The 22,093-nt window shown below is 36.1% G+C and overlaps 1 protein-coding gene across 2 annotated transcripts in view; it reads left to right on the plus strand.

The window, feature by feature from the left end:
* NF1 (neurofibromin 1) overlaps window positions 1-22,093 on the plus strand; it is a 248,794-nt gene that overhangs the window by 114,629 nt on the left and 112,072 nt on the right. Inside the window, exons 21-31 of one of the 2 annotated variants that reach the window (XM_045525424.1) lie at window positions 1,605-2,045; window positions 2,445-2,584; window positions 2,879-3,001; window positions 3,482-3,565; window positions 4,651-4,767; window positions 5,357-5,538; window positions 5,654-5,865; window positions 8,799-8,960; window positions 9,105-9,208; window positions 16,864-16,999; window positions 21,915-21,977. In XM_045525424.1, coding sequence (XP_045381380.1) covers window positions 1,605-2,045; window positions 2,445-2,584; window positions 2,879-3,001; window positions 3,482-3,565; window positions 4,651-4,767; window positions 5,357-5,538; window positions 5,654-5,865; window positions 8,799-8,960; window positions 9,105-9,208; window positions 16,864-16,999; window positions 21,915-21,977 — 1,764 coding nt within the window. The remainder of the gene's footprint in view (window positions 1-1,604; window positions 2,046-2,444; window positions 2,585-2,878; window positions 3,002-3,481; window positions 3,566-4,650; window positions 4,768-5,356; window positions 5,539-5,653; window positions 5,866-8,798; window positions 8,961-9,104; window positions 9,209-16,863; window positions 17,000-21,914; window positions 21,978-22,093) is intronic. The other variant, XM_045525425.1, reaches the window with a different exon arrangement.

The raw sequence follows: 22,093 nt of genomic DNA on the forward strand, positions 1-22,093 counted from the left end.
TGTGACTAATTTAAATTAAATTTTAACTTACATTAAAATTAAATATGATTAAAATTTAATTCCTTGGTCATAAAGTAGCCACATTTCAAGTATCCAATAGCCATATGTGGCAATTAGTTACTATATTAGACAGTAGAGATATAAAATGTTTGTGTTATTATAAAAATATTGGGCAGTACTCCTAGAGACCATTCATAGTAGAGATGATTCCTTTACCCTCTTCCTTGCTCTTTCTCCCTTCATCAGGGTATTTCACAGAATTTTCAAAAAAGAGACAACAGAGGTAGAGAAAAATAAAATAAAATTGAAACAATCATTTTGCTATTTAGGTATTCTAATTGAGGGATCTGGTGGTCAGAGGATTGAACCCATAGGTTAAATGAAATTTTAAAAGTTGGATATTTTACCCATCTACTATTACTGTCAACTGTATTATCACCTAGTACTTCAGAAATTAACATTTAATTAGTATTTTAGTGTATTTAATTTGTAATGCCCATATTGCTCTCATTAGGTGTTTTTAAAAAACTTTGATTATTCTCCTATTGCTTTTTTCCTGTCATGCTTAATTAGAATAAGAAAAAAGTTTTTTTTTTTTTTTTTTTTTTTTTTGTGAAGCAAAACTGTGTACCTAATATCATTATTTGGAGAGGACATGTAGCTTTAGAATGAAAGCTTTTAACTGTTTGATACATAATTCACATAGCATACACTTCACCTATATAAAATGTCCAATTCAGTGACTGTTTTTAGTATATTCACAGAGTTGTACTACCATCACAAAAATCAACTTTAGAACATTTCATCATCTCAAAAAAAACCCTTTAGCAATCTCTGCCCCCTTAACCTTCTGTTTTTGTACCTCTCTGCCCCCCACCCCTCCAGCCCTTGGCAACCATTAATCTGTTTTCTGTCTCTGTAGATTTGCCAAAGTAGGCAAATCTATTTTCTTTCTTTCTTTCTTTTTTTTTTTTTTTTTTTGAGACAGTGTGTCACTTTGTTGCCTGGGCTAGAGTGAGTGCCGTGGCGTCAGCCTAGCTCACAGCAACCTCAAACTCCTGGGCTTAAGCGATCCTACTGCCTCAGCCTCCCGAGTAGCTGGGACTACAGGCATGCGCCACCATGCCCGGCTAATTTTTTCTATATATATTTTTAGTTGTCCAGATAATTTTTATTTCTATTTTTAATAGAGACGGGGTCTCGCTCAGGCTGGTCTCGAACTCCTGAGCTCGAGCGATCCACCCGCCTTGGCCTCCCAGAGTGCTAGGATTACAGGCGTGAGCCACCGCGCCCGGCCTATTTTCTGTAAATGAATCTGTGGGCTTTTGTAACTGTTTTCTTTCACTTAACATGTTTTCAAGGTTTATCCCATGTGAATCAAAGCTTTTTAAAATAAATTTGTTTTTCTAGTTTGATTATGTTAGTCTAACTGTAACAAAAATATATCAGTGCCTCTTTAAAAATATGTAGAGTAATTTCAGGTTTTGATTTTTTAAATGTAAAACATATGTTTGTCATGGAAGAAATGCTTCATAAAGAGTAATTTGTCAAGTCTCAACTAATTTAGGTTGAATTCATGCTTTGCACAAAAATTTTGTGTTTAGGCTGCTGAAAGCCTTCACAAGACCATTGTTAAGAGGCGAATGTCCCATGTGAGTGGAGGAGGATCCATAGATTTGTCTGACACAGATTCCCTACAGGAATGGATCAACATGACTGGCTTCCTTTGTGCCCTTGGGGGAGTGTGCCTGCAGCAGAGAAGCAATTCTGGCCTGGCAACCTATAGCCCACCCATGGGCCCAGTCAGTGAACGTAAGGGTTCTATGATTTCAGTGATGTCCTCAGAGGGAAATGCAGATACACCTGTCAGCAAATTTATGGATCGGCTGTTGTCCTTAATGGTGTGTAACCATGAGAAAGTGGGACTTCAAATACGGACCAACATTAAGGATCTGGTGGGTCTAGAATTGAGTCCTGCTCTTTATCCAATGCTGTTTAACAAGTTGAAGAATACCATCAGCAAGTTTTTTGACTCCCAAGGACAGGTAAAGTGTTCTCTTTTATTTTTCACCCTTTCCTATGAATAGAGTAACTTGTTTGAAATAATGAATTACCTAATTATTTAAATTAGGTACTGTCATGAATACTCACTCACTATTTTAAAAAATTGTCAAAAATTGCAGAAAGACAAGTCATCTAATGTAGATCCCTACGTCTAATGTAGGGATCAGTTTGCTTCTTAGGAACTCTGTTCTTATGAATGTGCCTGGGATTATGAATATCTTGGGTATGGGTATGAGTGTCTGTGTATATCTGTGTGCTTATTTGGATATATGCCTATGGGTGCATTTATGTGTATATTTACACCAGTCAGTTTCATCTCTCTATGGTCTGCCTTCTGTGCATTGATGGCAGATTACTAATGTATTTTGTTCTTTGTATAGGTTTTATTGACTGACACCAATACTCAATTTGTAGAGCAAACCATAGCTATAATGAAGAACTTACTAGATAATCATACTGAAGGCAGCTCTGAACATCTGGGGCAAGCTAGCATTGAAACAATGATGTTAAATCTGGTCAGGTAAGCATTCTACTGAAATGCAGCAGAGACATTTTAAGGGGTAGGAGAAACCTCTTACACATTGATATTCATAGTAATTGATGAAATAGTTTGTCATCCTTTTCTTTACTACACCCAAAATAAGGTGTGTCAATAAGCTAACCAGAAGTTGTACGTTTTCTCTTATAAAAAATAAAAAATCTTACTGTTTTTAAAGTTACATTTAATCTTTTTCTTAGTGATTAAAGCATTTAGAATACCTTCTTTTTTGTCTATATCTGATGATTTTTTTTTGATGTTTCTATGTCTAAATAGATACGTTCGTGTGCTTGGGAATATGGTCCATGCAATTCAAATAAAAACCAAACTATGTCAGTTGGTTGAAGTAATGATGGCAAGGAGAGATGACCTCTCATTTTGTCAAGAGATGAAATTTAGGTGAGTTCTCAAAAGAGCAAAATAGGGTTTTGTAAATCTTAGTATGTTAAATGAAGTACAGAAAAATAGTAGGACCTGATTATCCAGAGGAAAAGAGGAAGTGGAAGAGGAACATTTTATATGTTTGTTTTTCTCTGAATGTCTTTTTAAATTTACAAAAGCTTTGTGCCCATTGCAATGCTCCTTTTTCTAAAATTGTGCTATACTTGAGCTAAGAACTTAATTGTTTCCAAACTTACCAGAGCTGAGGGGCAATGCAGAGGATCAGTATCCAAGTTGCTTGTGTTTTTGCTCATCTGACTTTTACATCTGTGATAGTAATATCTCTTTTATAAAATTGCCATGTCACTTGGATTATTTGGCAAGTTATTTGGATTAGTACAAAAATCTTATATGATTATAAGTGTGTGTGTTTATGCGTGGCAATTAAAAAAATTAAAAAAATTGTTTGCTATTTCCCTTTTCTCCACCATTGTGTAGAAATAAGATGGTAGAATACTTGACAGACTGGGTCATGGGAACATCAAACCAAGCAGCAGATGATGATGTAAAATGTCTTACAAGGTAAAAAAGAGAATGACTTTTAAGTATTAGCAGGTTTTACTCTAAGCATTACAACTACTTCATTATAGCTATTATACGTGTATTTTATATGTATTTGAATTTTTTAGATGTCAAGCCCTTGTGTTTGACATAAAGATATTAATCTTTATTATTACTTTTTTTTAACTGATAGACTTTCAGTGAAAACAAATGAAAGTGTTATGTTTGGAAAGTTAATGTTGTCAATTTAGGAAGAACAGTCTACAGTTATTGGGAAATAAGATATATAAAGCCTCAGAATGTATTTATTTGGTGATTTGATAACTTATTTGAGGATAACTTATTTGAGGAACTTAATTGTGTTGAATCTTTCTAAGAAGTAGTTGCTTAAGTTTGCCTTAGTGATAAATACTTATTGAAACTTATCAGAAAGTGATTAGACAATGTGAACCATATAATAACAATTCTTTGGCTAGGCCTGGTTTTATAATACATTTGTCCCCCAGTGTCTGTGGGGGATTGGTTCCAGGATCTCCCAACCCCCTGTTCCTGTGGACACCAAAATCCACAGCTGCTCAAGTTCCTTATATAAAATTGTGTAGTATTTGCATATAACCTACGTACACTCTCTCATATACCTTAAATTATCTTTAGGTCACTTATAATACCTAATACAATGTAAATGCTGTATAGATGGTTGTTATAGCATATTGTTTAGGGAATAATGTTAAGGAAATAAAGTCTATACAAGTTCAGTACAGGCACATCCATCCGTTTTTTTTTCCAAATATTTTCAATCTGTGGTTGATTGGATCCACAGATACAGAACTCATAGATATGGAGGGCTGACTGGACATACTTTTGATTTAAGGTAGTCATTTAGCCAAGATTACTTTGTAGAAGGTTGTTATTGCCTTCTCCTCAATTTGAAATGTTTTATATTCTGGGGTCTGCATATGAACTCAAATTATTTAGGGTGTGCTAATAATTTGTTTAATGAAACAGGTAGTTTCTAAAGTTTATGTCTGTTAGTAAGAGGTTTATTTGAGGGAAAAGTGGAATGGAAGAACCTGAAGGACTTATAGTCTCTAAATTTTTCTCTTCAGAGATTTGGACCAGGCAAGCATGGAAGCAGTAGTTTCTCTCCTAGCTGGTCTCCCACTGCAGCCTGAGGAAGGAGATGGTGTGGAATTGATGGAAGCCAAATCACAGTTATTTCTTAAGTAAATTTCAGCCACCCAAAACACAAAGCAAAAAGCAAATAAAGCCCCCCACACAAAACAAATCGTAACCAAAGTGGCAAATGATTATAGTGGATCTAATTGCTTTGGTATTAGGGCCATTAGCTGCTGTCGCATAAAATATACCACACTTGCGAAGAAGTATTTCCTATGACAGGACTGAGATAAGAAAACAACAGTGTTTTGTGGTATTTATAGAAAATTATGTGGTTGGTGAGTTTTTACTTATAATACAATCGAGATTGCTTCATTGTCATTTAAAATGACATTGTCTAAACTATTAGGACTACTAATTTTATATGCTGAACGTTAAAAGTGACACATTACCAAGAAACATTGCATCTATTTGGTGCTTATGTTATGAAATGAGTACTGGGCTTTGTCAAGACAAAATCACATCCAACATAGCACACTTCATAATGAGCCACCATGGCTGATTATCACAAGAGAGGAGAGAAACAGATGCCCAGGGCCACTTATACAGTGCACATATGATTACTTCAGAATGTCTGCTTAGCTTTCTCGTTGATGTGGCCTTCACTGTGTAAGGGTTAGTCTTTTTATTTCTCAGATACTTCACGTTGTTTATGAACCTTTTGAATGACTGTAGTGAAGTTGAAGATGAAAATGCACAAACAGGTGGCAGGAAACGTGGCATGTCCCGGAGGCTGGCATCACTGAGGCACTGTACAGTACTTGCAATGTCAAACTTACTCAATGCTAATGTGGACAGTGGCCTCATGCACTCCATAGGTAAGATCAAGTGAAAGCTTCATAGAGAAATGTAAAACCTAGAGAATTGACATGTAAGACAAGTAAAAATTACTTCAGCAAGGTCCTGTTAGTAAATTTGCATCTGTTTGTCCAGGTTTAGGTTATCACAAGGATCTCCAGACAAGAGCTACATTTATGGAAGTTCTGACAAAAATCCTTCAACAAGGCACAGAATTTGACACACTTGCAGAAACAGTATTGGCAGATCGTTTTGAGAGACTGGTGGAATTGGTCACAATGATGGGTGATCAGGGAGAGCTCCCTATAGCTATGGCTCTGGCCAACGTGGTCCCTTGTTCTCAGTGGGTAAGTGCATTGAGTTAGTGGGCAAGAAGAGTGCCTGGCACATAGCAAATGCTTCAAAATATATTTGTTCAATGTTTATTGAATGAATTGATACAGTTTTAGAGCTAAAACAAACTTTAGATACTTAGTTAAGTGATTTTCAGCTGTACAGAGTGGTTGACACATTTAGCCCTTGCTAGTGTTCTATCTCATTACACCCACTGAAAAATTCCATTTAAAAACTGATTTAAAGAAAATTAAAAACCACTGATACGGTCTGGTGTCTTCATATATTAGGTAAGGTAATTAAATTAAACGTAATATTAGTTAGTGGTTAAGAAAAGCCAGAATTGAAATCCACGATTTATTTCTGTTTACTACTTCCAGTTTGCTATTCTTTTTCTATAATGTCTTATACAATTTTGTTTTAATTTAAGCAGTGTAACTGCGTTTGAAATTATGGTATTTTCTTGCTTTAAACATGAATATGTAATATGGCTATTTGACCTCTCCCTTAATTTAGGGAAACTTTATCCTAAAATCACATGATTCTTAATAAGAGAGACTTTGAGAAGGGTTGTTGACCTTTTCCTTGTTAAAAAGCCATTTGGTTTATGGCGTACCAAAAATGGTTTCAGTTATAATAAATTATAACTAAGGTAATTTGTCATTGTTTATAGATTTGTTCCTGCTTAAAAGCTATAGAATCATTTTTTCTTTTTTTTGAAACAAGATTCTCACTCGTTGTCCTGAGTAGAGTGCTGTGGCATCAGCCTAGCTTACACCAACCTCATACTCCTGGACTCAAGGGATCCTCCTGCCTCAGCCTCCCGAGTAGCTGGGAATACAGGCATGCATCATGATGCCCAGCTAATTTTTCTATTTTTGGTAGAGAACAGTCTCACTCTTGGCTCAGGCTGGTCTGGAACTCCTGAGCTGAAGCGATCCTCTCGTCTCAGCTTCCCAGAGTGTTAGGATTATAGGCGTGAGCCACTGTGCCTGGCCAGAATCATATTTCTCATACCCACACTTAAAGTAAAATTCAAAGTCCTTATTCTGGCCTACAAGGCTCTGCCCAATCTGGGCTCTGTCTCATCTCTGACATCATCTTACGCCATTTTCCTTCTTGCTCAGTAAACTTAAGCCACATTGGCTACCTTTCCATTCCTCATACACGTTAGACTTGTTTCTGCCTTAGAGCACCTTTGCTGCTACTGTCATCTGAAATGCTTCTCCTCTGATTATTTCATTTTATTTTGGTAAGAACACTTAGTACAAGATCTTATCCTCTTAACAGATTTTTTTTTTTCTTTTGAGATAGGGTCTCACTCTGTTGCCTGAGCTAGAGTGCAGTAGCATCATCATAGCTTACAGCAACCTCACACTCTTGGCCTCAGGAGATCCTCCCACCTCAGCCTCCCAAAGTGCTAGGATTACAAGCATGAGCCACCACTCTTGGCCCTCTTAACAGATTTTTAAGTGTAAAATACAGTATTGCTATCTATGGGTAGAGTGTTGCACAGCAGAACTCTAAAACTTACCTTGTATAACTGAAATTTTATACACATTGATTAGCAATACCCCCAAATTATTGAAATCCTCTTGAAGCCTAAAATTAGTTCACAGATCTTCAAATGTTTTGAAAATGGATGTTCCGAATTATCTTGTTAGCACCTTCCTGTAATTAGCACTAAAAATGCTCAGTAATTTTCTTAACAAAGAAAGAATCAGTTAAGTCCAAGAAGCTTTAATTCATTGGGCTTTATATTGAATGACTTTTATGTTAAGTAGGAATTTTACATTAAGCCAAATCTGTTAAAGCTATATCTAAAGGAGAACAAAATATAAAGTAACATTTTTAAAAATTTAATTCTATTTTGTAAATATGTTTTCAAATTATGTTGCTTAAAGTTTTCAGAATTTGGGAGGGAGGGATTGGAGTGGAAAAAACACTTAGCACAGTAGTCTACAAATTTTTATAACTGAATTCTCACAATTGCACTTGACTTTGTCATGGAGGATAGAGTTTTTATGTCTCGTCAAATATGTATTATGTATTAGGGAGTAGAGCAGAATATTGGGTCTTCATAATTCTTTGGCTTCTAGATTATTTGTGATTAGGATTATTAAACTTTTTCCTTTACTCAAATATCAGATTATCCTAATCCTGAGACCAGGCAAGAATTAAAGAGTTATGGCTGTGATCCTGGCCTTTGTCGTTACTCCTTGAGGACTGAGGCATCTTTTTATGGCTGCCTTTAGTGCTCTTCTCAGCATGTGGTTAAACAGTGATTTACTATCAGATCATTTTTCTTGAGTGTACCAAAAACTACTTTATCGTAGGGAATTATAAGGGTTGTCATTTCCATAATAGATGGTAATTTCAGCTCCTCTCCCTACCCCACTCTCCAACTTTGCACATGAATCTGGCTGACCTCTGGGTTCTGAATGCTCAGTTCCTTTTCTTCCTGATTTCCTCAAAATCCTGTGGTCATTCCATTTTTGTTGTTCACTGAGTTCCCCTGTCCACACAAGAAGAGAGTAGAGCTGTTCTGGTCACCAGTCTTATTTCTCCACAGTGATTTTCTAAGAAAATGATATGTGCAAATGCCTATGCAAATTAAACTCTTCGATGTTATCTTCTAGTTCTACTCTTTCATTTTGTGATATAATTTGATCTGAATCTTGAAGTTTTTGTCTCCTGGTGAAGCCTACATCCTTTACTAACTTTCACCAGTTAGTCCTTAGACTTGACAGCTATTATAAACATTTAATAGTCATCCACTATAGGCAAATTACACAGATAAATCTCAGGAGAAGTATTAATCAGTCACCATTTGTCTTAATTTGGCAGGTGGTTTTCAACTTTGGATTTGCTTTTTTGCTTATCTTCAGTTTCTTGCTTAAGAAAAAAATGGATTGTTCACACCAACCTGGTTTTGTTTTTTTCTCAGGATGAACTAGCTCGGGTTCTGGTTACTCTATTTGATTCTCGACATTTACTCTACCAACTGCTCTGGAACATGTTTTCTAAGGAAGTAGAATTGGCAGACTCCATGCAGACTCTTTTCCGAGGCAACAGCTTGGCCAGTAAAATAATGACATTCTGTTTCAAGGTTTGTATCTTTCATTTTGTGTGTGTGTTTGCTGAGGTATGTCCAGTAGTAATTATATATAGAATGTACAGAACTGATGCAAGAACTTTTAATGCAAGATATGTGGAGCAGGCATAATAAATTCCTACTTGTGCGTTTCTTTAGGTATATGGTGCTACCTACCTACAAAAACTTCTGGATCCTTTATTACGAATTGTTATCACATCTTCTGATTGGCAACATGTAAGCTTTGAAGTGGATCCTACCAGGTTTGTCATCTTTTCACTTACAAGTGCTCTCTGTTTTTTTCACTAAGACCACATGAGACAAGGCCCTCATAATTTCTCCCCTTGATTCTTAAAATTACTTTTTAATTATAAAAGTTATACACAAATACATTTTTCTTAAAAAGTTACAGATTATTGTTAAAGGTGTCTTTGACTGTCACTTCCAAGAGACTGTTTCTGGTTTAGTTTGTTCTTTTCTCCTTTTTCCATGCATTTGCTTATATTAATACATATACAGTCACGAGCCACATAATGACATTTCAGTCAACGACGATCTGAATATTTGATGATCTGAATATATGACCATGGTCCCATAAGGTTATAATACTGTATTTTTACTTTTTTCTTTTTTCTTTGTTTTGCTACATTTAGATACACAAATGCTTACCATTGTGTAATAGTTGCCTACAGCATTCAGTACTGTAATATGCTATACAGGTTTGTAGCCTAGGAGCAATAGGCTGTGTTATAGCCTAGGTATGTTGTAGGCTATATCATCTAGGTTTGTTAGTGAACTCTCTGATGTTTCCACAACAATGAAATCACCTAAGGATGCATTTCTCAGAATGTATCCCCCTTGGTAAGCAACACATGTCTCTATGTAATTGTAGAAAATACATATTATGATGTGAGTGCTTAATATAATGGTATCATATTGTATACACAGTTTTCCAACTTAATATTTTTTAACTTTAGATCTTTCTGTCTGTATATAAATATTAATCTCATTCTTTTGAACTGCTATATGACACTTCATAGTTTGGCTATATCATAATTATTTGGCCAGTGCCATCACCACTTGACTTCTGCAGTACCCTACTAATTATTGTCCCAGCATTGTCTTTTTGTTTTCAGGCCATTTGCTATAGGAATTATTTTTCTAAAACATAAATTTTTTGTCACTTTCTTTCTCATAAACCATCAGTGGTTCCTCGTTGACAGCAAGATAAAGTACATAGTCTTTTGCCTTGTAGTAGCTATAATCTACCTTCACCTCTTGTCATTCTTTCATATGTACTCTGTACTTTAAGCTCCAGTGAAGTATGCACATTATGTATTTTTAAAGTGGCGTGGCACATGGGGTTCATTGGGATTGGAGATGCCTACCAAATAATATTCCTCTTCCCTGCCCAAGTTTAAAACCAAGAAGGGGTGACGGGAGATGAAGGGAGGCACCCAGAAATCAGATATCACCTTTATTTCTGGTAAAAATGATTGGAGAATGTGGCTTTAGGTGCTGTGGGCAAATAGGCTTCCTAATACCTCACCTCGACTAGACTCATCTACCTCATTTCATGCACAGCTGGTTAAACTACAAGCATGGCTCATAGGTGCTAGCAAGCTTTTTTCCACACAAGTGGAAATCAGACCACAATATATCTTCTCTGCAGGCAGACGTATCTAGATTGGTGAGGACAGCATTGAGCTGAGCATGCTTAACTCTTTTTTCTAAGTCACTTCTTCTCCTATAATGATGAGTGACTTAGGAGAAAGGAAAGAGGATGACAGGTAATTCAGGATGCAGTTTAAGCCACTATCTCTGTGAAGCTTTCTCTGCCTTTTACCAGGTACCACCCATACACACACTATATATGAACAAAGAAACAGTCTTTCTTCTGTGCTCCACACCACCATTGTAACACTTAATTGTGGTGATTTATTTTATGAATTATCTCCTCTTTAGACTGTTGGCTGTTAGGTATTTTTTATATCTTTTTATCCTTCTGTGAGTATTTAGCATGGTATCTGGCTTCTATTAATAGTTAACATTTTATAAATATTTGTTGAATGAATGAATTGCTTTTTCTAAGCCACATGTTAACATTCTCTTGTCTGTCTTTCAGTTAGGACCCTAAGGTTGTTTTTTTACTTTCAAGTGCAGAGCTGCTAGATGGTTGTTCTTCCTAAAAAATCATTATATAGCAACTATGTATTCATTGGTATTTTTGGCTCTGCCTTTGTTGAAATATCAACAGTAATATCTAATCAGAAATCCAGCACTAAATTAGCCAGTTTTTCCTAAAATAGTTAAATAGTTAATAGTTCAAAACTTAAAAGCAATATTCTTTTTTATTTTTAGTAGAAACAGGTCGCACGTGCCTGTAGTCCCAGCTACTTGGGAGGCTGAGACAGGAGGGTTGCTTGAGCCCAGGAGTTTGAGGTTGCTGTGAGCTAGGCTATCACAATGGCACTGTAGCCTGGGCAACAGGGTAACAGAGGGAGACTGTCTCAAAAAAAAAAAAATTCTCTTAAATCCCTCTTATATTTTGTTACCAATAAGCAAGTTCACTTTCCTTTTTTTCCCTGACAATTGCTTATGCTGACTCTTTTTTTGTGTGTGTGTGGTGATTTTCAGGTATGCAATATTAGCTATAGTCACCGTGCTGGACAGTAGATCTCCAGAACTGCTTATTCATGCTAACTGTAACTTTGTACCCTTTGACCAACATAGAAATGCTACTGGTTTTTGTATATTGCTTTTATATCCTGCAACTTTACTGAATCCATTTATTAAGCAGTTTACTTCCTAAAGGTTAACGAATTACTTAGTAAGAGAGTGAACTAACTGCCTAAAAGAAATCTACTATAGTAAGTGCTGTGGTACAGATAAGTGAAAAGATGGCAAACTTAATATAGTCAGATTGCTTAAAATCAGACAGAGACCCACTCTCAGTGTGATTTTAAGAGCTTAAAAGTCAACACTCCCATATTCACACCAAGAAAAAAGCTGAAAAACTGTTAATAAGCAGCTCTCCTTAGATATACCAGAGATTTGAGGTTACTGGGTAAACTGTCACCCCAAAAACTGAAGAGACAGGTTGATACAGAGAATCACAGCCTACCAGGAGAAGAAGCTGCCATATTCAGTAACTGGTAGGAATGCTTAGACCGTAATTGATGAATTGCTGGAAGCCAAGTGTAGATTAGCTAGAGAGTCTCCTAGGGCCTCAGTCTTAGGGGGACCCCCACACCTTTGTGAGTTTTACCTCCAGAAGCCTAACCAGTTCTCATAATGAAGATGGGAGAAAGATCCCTTTGTGTTTTGGGAAGGGGAAAGTAACCATTTTAAAATAATGCTCATAGTGTCCTGTTATCCCTAACAAAGGCCTGCCCTCAAAAGAAGTTACTTTACTAGAGCCTTATCTGACCTGGAGGATGAGTAATTAGCCAACTCAGGCCCATTTAACCTTTTGTCTCATGCAAGGAGAGGAGAAAAAAAGGCTAACAAATTATTCTAAAGGTCATAGCTTGGGGACTTTGGCTCAATAAAACAATGGAAGTATAATTAGAATACTTAGTGTAAATAGAATACTTCTCTTCCCCAATAACCCAATCAACAGGGCTCCAATATATTACCACTGAGAGAACTGCAACACAGAGGCTCTACTTAAGACGTAATTTCTATGGAAACCCAAAGACAACAAGGGAGACAAAAACAAGGACGCTAGCAGAAAAGGACACCTACAGCAAACATTAAACACAGCCAACAAAGGAGACAAAAATGACACTAGCAGAAATGGGCACCTACCTACAGCAAACATTAAACACAACCTAACTCCTAGGTGGATTAGCATAATACTTCAGACTAAAGGCACATTTACCTCAGTTCCTGTTACCCAATACATCTTGTCTGACTTTCAACAAAAATTACAAGGCATGCTAACAGGCAAGAAAAAAAATCAGTCTGAAGAGACAAAGTAAGCATCAAAACCAGGCTCAGATATGGCAGAGATTTTTTGAATTATCAGACGGGGATTTAAAATAACTATGAAATAAGGGCTCTAATGGAAAAAGTGGACAGCATGTAAGAACAGATGGGTAATGTAAACAGAGACATGGAAACTCTAAGAAAAAATCAAAAAAAAAGTGCTAGAAATAAAAAGCACTGTAATAGGAAGAATGCGTTTGATGAGCTTGTCAGTAGTTCTGGACACAAGTGAGGAAAAGGATCAGTGAATGTGAATATATATCAATATAAACTTCCAAAACTGAAATGCAAAGAAAAAAGAAAAACTAAATGAAGATATATCTTATCAAAGTTTGTGAGACACAATGAAAGCAGTTGCTTAAAGGGAAACAATATATACTAGAAAAGAAGAAAGATCTAAAATCGATAATCTAAGCTCACCTTAGAAAACTACGGAAAGAACAGGAATACCTAAACCAAGTAGAAGGAAAGGAAAAGAAAAAGTGCAGAAATTAGTGAAATTGAAAACAATAGGAAAAAAATAGGGAAACCAAAAGCTGGTTCTTAGAAAATCAAACCAAAGCAAAGTTTTATATACACAAATACTTAAGTGATTGAACACAAAGCTTCATTATAGACCGTGCCAACAGGCTACCATTGGCTTGTGGGAGGCGAGAGAGCACTGTGGCTAGAAGGGAAACCTGAAGACTGCAGAGTCCCTGCTGCTATGCTGACTGGAAAAAAACCTTCCACAAAGTAGACAAGAATTGTCAAGGTTGCTAGCAATCTCTGAGCCTTGTTAAAGAAATTAGTAATCTTTTCATTCATACCCCTAAAAATCCTAGGCTGTCTGTATCTAAGATTTGAATTACTATTGTAGCTTCTTAATGGTTCTCCCTATGTATAATCCCCATCTTTAGACCAGTCTCTTTTGAGTTATCCACATATTTCAAATTCATTTTCCTCCTCTAGCTTCCCGACAACCATAAGCCATATGAACTAATCATGTCTCTCTCTGCTTTGCTATTTTGTCTATCTGTAAAGGAAAAAATAAACTGCTTTTTCCTCTCTACTCACATTCAACACAGTCTCCAGATGTGTGGGTCCCCCCCCCCACATACCAAGTAATTCTTCAGTGGACAAGAACCAGGTATCCCATGACTCAATTGGATTCTGACACCAACTGCCTGGAGATAGTATCAGATCCCACAGGTTAATTGCTCAGTCCTCTAAGATGCCAGTCACAAGCGCTGGAACTTGTTCTTTCTGACCAACCAACTATAAATTGGGGTTCCCACGACCCCCACCTTGGGTTAGATTAATTTGTTAGAATGGCTCCCAGAACTCGGGGGAAATACTTTACTTGTGTTTACCTGTTTACTGTAAAGGATAAAGATGAACGGCCAGATGGAAAGATACATAAGGCAAAGTATAGGGGAGGGGCCTTGGAGTTTCTATGCCCTCTCTAGGTGCATCACCCTCCAGGCACCTGCAGGTGTTCAGCAACCTGGAAGCTCTTAGGACCCTATCCTTTTAGGTTTTTTTGGAGGCTTTATTACATAGGCATGATTGATTAAATTACTGGCTGTTTAGTGATAAGCTCAACCTTCAGCCCCTCATCCTTCCCAAGAGGTTTGGGGTAGAGCTGAAAGTCCTAATCCTTTAATCATGCCCTGGTCTTTCTGGTGACCAGCCTCCATCCTGAAGCACTCCAGGGGCCCCCAGCCACCAGTCATCTAAGTATCATACAAAAGACACTCTTCTCACTCCAGAGATTCCAAGGGTTTTAGGAGCTGGGTGCCAGGAATAAGGGGCAGAGACCAAATTTATCACAAATTTATATTTATCACAATATTCTTGAATTATTTAATCATTACTTAGTGTGGAATACCAGATGTATATGCCTTTCCCCTCTTGGAAAAGGGCATTTATGTCTGAATCCTCAGCACCTGGCACTAGGATGGCAATTAGTAGATGTGTAATAAATGTTTACTGGATTGAATTGTGAGTACCTGCCTTGCCTACCTCCTCTTTCTGAAATACCCTTACTTCTTTTTGCCTATGCAAATTCTTTGCCTCCTTTAGAACTTGGCCTTTTCCATGAAATCTTTCCTACTTTGCAGTCTATATTAATTTGTCAACTCTTACCGTATGCATGTGTTATACCACACAGTGAGCTACAAGGAATCTGGAGTGATGACAGAAATGTCCAAAGCATTTATATAATAGATAAATTAGTATAGAAATAGAAAATTATGAGTTAAGATAGTGAAAACAAGTATTTACTCAGTATTTGCTTTGGTAAGGTACTGTGCTAGTCTTTAAGGGGACAAAGATGAATATTTCCTTCAAGGAGTTTACAGTTTAGTAGGGGAGATAGAACATATAACACATATTTAGTGGTGAGTTTCATAAGGGCTGAAGAGTTCAGATTAAGCCAATTGGAGAGTAAAGCTTTGTGGATTTGTTAGCCATTGTGTAAAATTTAAACAACCACAAAATAGGCATTGTTATTCTTATTGATGAGAAAAAACTGAAGCCCAAAGAATTTAAATATTGTGACCAAGCTTGTAATGACCAATAACTGGTAGAGCTGAAATTTAAACCTAGTAAGTTTGCCTTCGGAATCTCTTCCTTTAATCACAACACAAAGACTTTAGAGGTCGTACTCATGAGAATTAGCAACACTGAGTGGATATGGGGAATAATGAAGTAGAGTAGGAAAAAGTGACATCAGACACAGCCAGAATGAAGTGATTAAGACAGTGATGGTGCCCTTGACATCATGGGAACACAAGGTAAGATATAGAGTAGGTTGGTCTTGTGGTAGTGGGTTATCAGAATTTATGAATGGTATTATCACTGAAGTTGGTGTACAACCCCCCACTGCCAAATTTGACTGGCTTAAAAAAAAAAAAAAGACATAAGAGTAAGAGGAAAAGTCAATTAATTTTGGGCATACTGAGTGTTTGGTACCAGTGGGAAGGACATCTAACATTTAGAAATGTCAGACTGGGGTGTGAAGGCAGTTCAAGATAGGGGAAACCTGAATGGCCTCAGAATATATAATAGCATGTCTAACCTTACTAGGAATTTTGGAAATAGAAGTTAAAAACTTGAGATGCCCTTTCCTAACTACTAGATTAGGACACTAAATTTATGAGAATGCAGAAGAATAAGAATTCTTACACACTGCTGGTTTGTAGAGCCATTTGGCAATGTCTAATAAAGTTAAATTTGCATATTGACTCAATGATTCAGAAACTTCATTTTTAGGTAGTTGCCTTAGAGAAACTCTTATATATGCTCAACAATGTTCATTGCAGTGATGTCTATAAAAGTGAAAAATTTATGATGTTCATTAATAGGAGAACAGATAAATCATGGTATACAATAAGGGATCATTATTCAGTAAAGTGAATGAGCTAGATCTTTATGTGTATCAACAGGGTAAATCTCAGAAACATAATGTAGAGTGAAAGATGAAAGTTGCATTTTGTTACTATTGATGAAAAAATCTACAACCCACATCATATGTGAGTTAATGTTTTCATATGGGCATATACACATAGAGGAAGGTGAATTGGAAGAATACCTGCTGTTCTTGTTACCTATCCCTTTCTCCCTCTTTTTTGCACAGGTATTTTAAAGCAAATCCCTGAGATTATTTTTCCAACATATATAGACTTCAAGAAAACATGCGCAGAGCCCAAGTATTTCCATATCCAGTAAAATTAAAAATAATCCTTAATATCTAAGACTAATTTTGTTACCTTTTGGGGGGTTGTCTCAAATTGTCTTTTTAATAGTTTTTTTGTTCAAATCAGGATCCCAGTAAAGTCCACACATTGCATTTGGCTGAATATCTCTAAACGAGTCTCTTCTAAGGAGTGGATTTTTTTTGTTTTAAACAGAAATGTTATGATTTTACCTTTCCTTTTTCGTGTAGGTTAGAACCATCAGAGAGCCTTGAGGAAAACCAGCGGAACCTTCTTCAAATGACTGAAAAGTTCTTCCATGCCATCATCAGTTCCTCCTTAGAATTCCCCCCTCAGCTTCGAAGTGTGTGCCATTGTTTATACCAGGTATGCTTAAAGTTAGAGATTACCATTATTAATCCAAAGCTAAATTAAGAAGAATGCTTTATTTACCAAACAGGGATTTAGCTGCTGATAGTGCGTGGTTGACTATAATACTGAGTCAATTTGGTTGAATAATACATTAAGAATTGTTGTTGGAACTGGCTTTGAAAAAAACTTAAATATTGCTTATGGGATAGTTTGAAGTAAGAGAATACTTTAAAATATTAAATTTTCCTTGCATTGGGAGGGAGTTTAAAATGCACTGAATCTGTTGAGTATAATGGATGTGGCTGAAATGAGATATATTGTGAAATTATTATTATTATTATTATTATTTTGGTTATCTTTTGCCTAAATTACTTACAGCGTCTTTCCCACGTGAGGCAGTTGTACCCCTTGATTTTTGCATTATGAATTGCTTGATTTGTAATTTTGATTTCTTCATTAAGATACAATTGGTTCATGTCAGATTTTCCCGGGATAGACTGATTATTTTGTTTATATTATGTAGAGTGTTCTTATAAGATATATTGCATCATCATTCAGACCAAATTATTAGACTTTCTAACACTAGCATCGCAAGTAATGCTTCTGAGTTCAAATGTCCACAGTCATTCCCTTCTTGTTGAGGGAATTTGGGCTGTATCTTTTATGGCTTCTACTGTGTTTGAAAATTGCGTATGCAGTTTTAGGAATGATTTGTTCCAAGGGACGTCCTGAAAATCCACAATTCTGGAGGAAACATTAGTGAATCTGGAATTTGGGATGGGGGTGGGTATAAGTAAAGAACTTACTCTTTTACCAAAAACCATGCCTTTGTGTTGTCTCTCTCTTTGCAGAGTCATCCCCAGACATTTGGTTTTTTTTTAGCCCACAGCTTCAGTTGCTCAGAGACGTTAACAGCATCAATGAAATCACCATTTTAAAAGCTGTTTGAGACTGCTCTGTATGAATTTTTTCCCCATTGCTATTTTTAAAGATGTATCTGCTCTATTTATAAAAACAATCTTTTTTTTTTTTTTTGAGACAGAGTCTCACTTTGTTGCCTGGGCTAGAGTGAGTGCCGTGGCGTCAGCCTAGCTCACAACAACCTCAAACTCCTGGGCTTAAGCGATCCTACTGCCTCAGCCTCCCGAGTAGCTGGGACTATAGGCATGCGCCACCATGCCCGGCTAATTTTTTCTATATATATTTTTAGTTGTCCAGATAATTTATTTCTGTTTTTAGTAGAGACAGGGTCTTGTTCAGGCTGGTCTCAAACTCCTGACCTCGAGTGATCCACCCGCCTCAGCCTCCCAGAGGGCTAGGATTACAGGCGTGAGCCACCACGCCCGGCCATAAAAAAATCTTTTTACAATATAGGTAGATAATAAAGCACACTTAGCATTATGTTTCTCTTAATTTTTTATGACTTTTCTGCCTCTTCAAAATATCTCAAGGAAGCTTAGGAAAGCCCTACATAATTTTTTCAGCTATTTAAATCTGAGTCTAGAGGCTTGTTTAGTTATAATATGAAACTTAATGTAGTAAACAATATCTTCTCTTAAATTTGGACCCGAATAGGTTCCTTTTTAAATGTAAATCAGTAATTTTTCTGTTTATAAAACTAGGCAGCATGGTGTGGTGGCTCACGCCTGTAATCCTAGCACACTGGGAGGCCCATATGGGAAGATCGCTTGAGCTCAGGAGTTCGAGACCAGCCTGAGCAAGAGTGAGCCCCGCCCATCTCCACTAAAAACAGAAAAAATTAGCCGGGTGTGGTGGCACATGCCAGTAGTCCCAGCTACTTGGGAGGCTGATAAGGCAGGAAGATCACTTGAGCCCAGGGGTTTGAGGTTGCTGTGAGCTAGGCTGATGCCAGGGCACTCTAGCCTGGACAACAGAGCAAGACTCTGTCTCAAAATAAATAAATAATAAATAAATAAATAAATAAAACAAAACTAGGCAGATAAGATATAGTGAGCACATATTAAAAATAGTCTAAATCAACTTCTTGGTTAGCCCAGTAGTAACAACTGGTTTTAGGGAGCACATAGGTTTCTAAAATGACAGTGGCTTTGACTTTAGCAGTTAAAAGTGAATAGAAGGCCAGGCATGGTGGCTTGGCTCATACCTATGATCCTAGCACTTTGGGAGACCAAGGCAGGAGAATCCCTTGAGGCCAGGAGTTCAAGACCAGTCTGAGCAACATAGTGAGACCCTCATCTCCACAAAAAATATGTTTTAAATGATTAGCCTGGCATGGTGGTGTGCACCTGTAGTCGTAGCTACTTGAGAGGCTGAGGTAGGAGGATCACTTAGGCCCAGGAGTTTGAGGTTGCAGTGAGTTATCATGCCACTGTACTCCAGCTTGGGCAACAGAGTGAGACCTGTCTCTCTTTAAAAAAAAAAAAAAAAAAGGAATAAGAAGAATGAGGACTGATTACATGGCCTATTAGATTTTAGTCGAAATTCTTTATATGGTTATTATCCTAAAAGAAAAATCTTTTTGTGTCATCAGCAAACTTGGAAACCAATTTGAGATCATGACTCTGATAATATAAAAAGAACAGGGCTTGGTGCTTAGTAAGTACTTAGGAAATATTTAATGAAGGAATAAATTTCCCCATCTCTTCCACCCAAGTAAGTAAGATTCTTGCCAGCTTTCATAGGTAGGAAGAAAAATAGTGAAAATAGGAAACAAATAATTGATAACTTATTAAACACTATGTGCTGTGCTTTTTGGAGCACTTATAAGAAATATCCTGTATTATGTTAATAACAGACCTAAGTTATCTTATTGAAATTTTACATAATTATTCTCTTTAAAAACATTATTTAAATTTTGTGTCAGTGCATTATTTTTGAAGTATTAGGTAAACTTAACATTGGTGGGGAGTAAAGTACTATGAGACAAAGGTATGCTGTGCTATTTATAAACAAGATTTTGTTTTTTAATAAGTGATGAACAGGGAATTTTACATGCACTAATTAGAAAGGAAGCTAGAAAAAAAACTTTGATCTCAAGATATTCTTTTATTGAAATTCCTTCCAAACCTAGTTTTTCCCTTTGGTTTGCTCTTTTGTTTTTATTCATCTTCTCTCTTCTGACTTTTTCTTGCCCTTTTGGCTTTGGCAATAACACAATGGTACCTTTGTACTTTTATGTTCTGCTGGGAGGGATAGTAGTGGATTTTTTTTTTTTCTCTAGTAAACGTGGCTCCTGCTTTGGGACTTACTGGGGCAATTTTGAAAGCTAAGTGAGTATATTGCTAGCTAATAAACTTCCCTGAGATTTAGCTCTTTTCACTTGAGTTCATATTTTGGCCTTCAAGCCTTTTCGAATCATTCTTTAACCAGCTCTATTACTTTATATGCCTTACCTTACTTAGTGACTGGATTAAGTGGAATAGCCAACGGTGAACATGTGTTATATTTATAATTAAGTCATTTTCTCATATATTTGTTTCCATTTTTCTTCCTGATAGTTTTGGTTTAAAGAGAAAATAATTCCCAAAGTGGATATTCTTATGTGTTATGGTGGGAGAATTCTGAAACTATTATGATTCTAAATGAATGGCATCTTTTCCCAGTAAATCTGTTTCTCCAAACTGAAGTGTAGTGTACATAAATTTTTAAGGCTATAAATGATAGTTGTATACCATAGTTGAAAAAAATTTATAAAGCCACATTTTTGTGATATATATGGTTTCTAGTGCTTTTGTCTAAAGTTTGAACCAAAGCTCCATAAGGTAACAGTCTGTGTTGTCTTGTTTTACTGCTATCTCCCAATGCCTAGAATGGTATTTAGCTTGTAGATGCACGATGATTACTTCCATGAATGGATAGATGGATGGATGAATATCAAACTAACTTACTTTAAGCCCAAATTATGAGTTAGGTGTTGGATGCCCAGAATTCCTAGAATAAGATGCCACGTGCTGGTGGATTAAAGAATTCTAATTTGGTTTTTAAAATATTTTTAAAATGATTATTGTGCCTAGTCTAATGCAATTAGGAGTCTTAATTTTGAAGAAATTTTTAGGTCTAGAAGGAGCTTGGAGAAATGAAACCCATATGTCTCTGTTGGCTTTTGGGGTTTTTATAGGTGGCTTTTTTTTTTTTTTTTGACACATTCTAATAAATGGTCAACTGTAATATGTGAAAAATTTTAAGCAGGCTTATAGTTTTATTCTATAATTTTCTCTGCAGATTTTTTCATTTTAATATTATTGATTAATCCTTTTTTCTAGTTAAGCTGATAACATACGTCTCCCAAATGTTGCAGAGCTTTTAACCTCTTCTGATGTAGTACCATTTCAGGAAGTAGCCTGCGAACACTGAAAAATATGTGAAATTTTAAGAGTAATCTTTTCTAGAGAAGGAGATTTTTAATTCAGAATCTCTAACATGAATTTTTCTATGATGTTTAGCTATTTCATTTTTATTCTTTAGTCAGTAGGATCTTAATTAAATGCCAGATGTTGAAAAAAGAACTCTTAAGTCAATTGAAGGATACACAGAGAAATATTTTACATATCAAGAAAAAATTATGTAGACACAAAGAAATGTTTTTAGTGTGTGGTCTACTTGTAATGTTTTATATAAAATTTATCAAAAGCTAGGGATTAACTAAAATGTAAATATTTAATATCCTCAAATTCACTTGGGGAGAGCTTTTCTGTGATTCATAGCCAGAAATAGTAGACATGATTGGGTCTCAACATTTCTTGCTATTTTAGTGCTTGGCTTAAAAATGTGATAAAAATTAAAACCCAGAATTAAAATTCATCCCTCAAAATTCAGTTGATTTCTGATTTTTTTGTTGATTCCATTTGTGTTACATTTTATTGTATAATTTTATGTACAAGCCAACATTGTTTTTGTTGCTGTATGTAGTCGGTGCTGTGACTTGTTTGTGCTCATCTCTGTTCTGTAGGCAACTTGCCACTCCCTACTGAATAAAGCTACAGTAAAAGAAAAAAAGGAAAACAAAAAATCAGTAAGTTTGGAGAACTTTTTATTAGCTGTTTCTTTCAAAGCAAAACAAAAATCTTTTGCTGTTTGTTAAGAACATCTTCACTTCAGCCTATTTGACCTTCACTGTAAAATCATTCT

This window comes from Lemur catta, chromosome 15 (genome assembly GCF_020740605.2).
Source record: "Lemur catta isolate mLemCat1 chromosome 15, mLemCat1.pri, whole genome shotgun sequence".
In the NCBI taxonomy this organism is placed as follows: Eukaryota; Metazoa; Chordata; class Mammalia; order Primates; family Lemuridae; genus Lemur; species Lemur catta.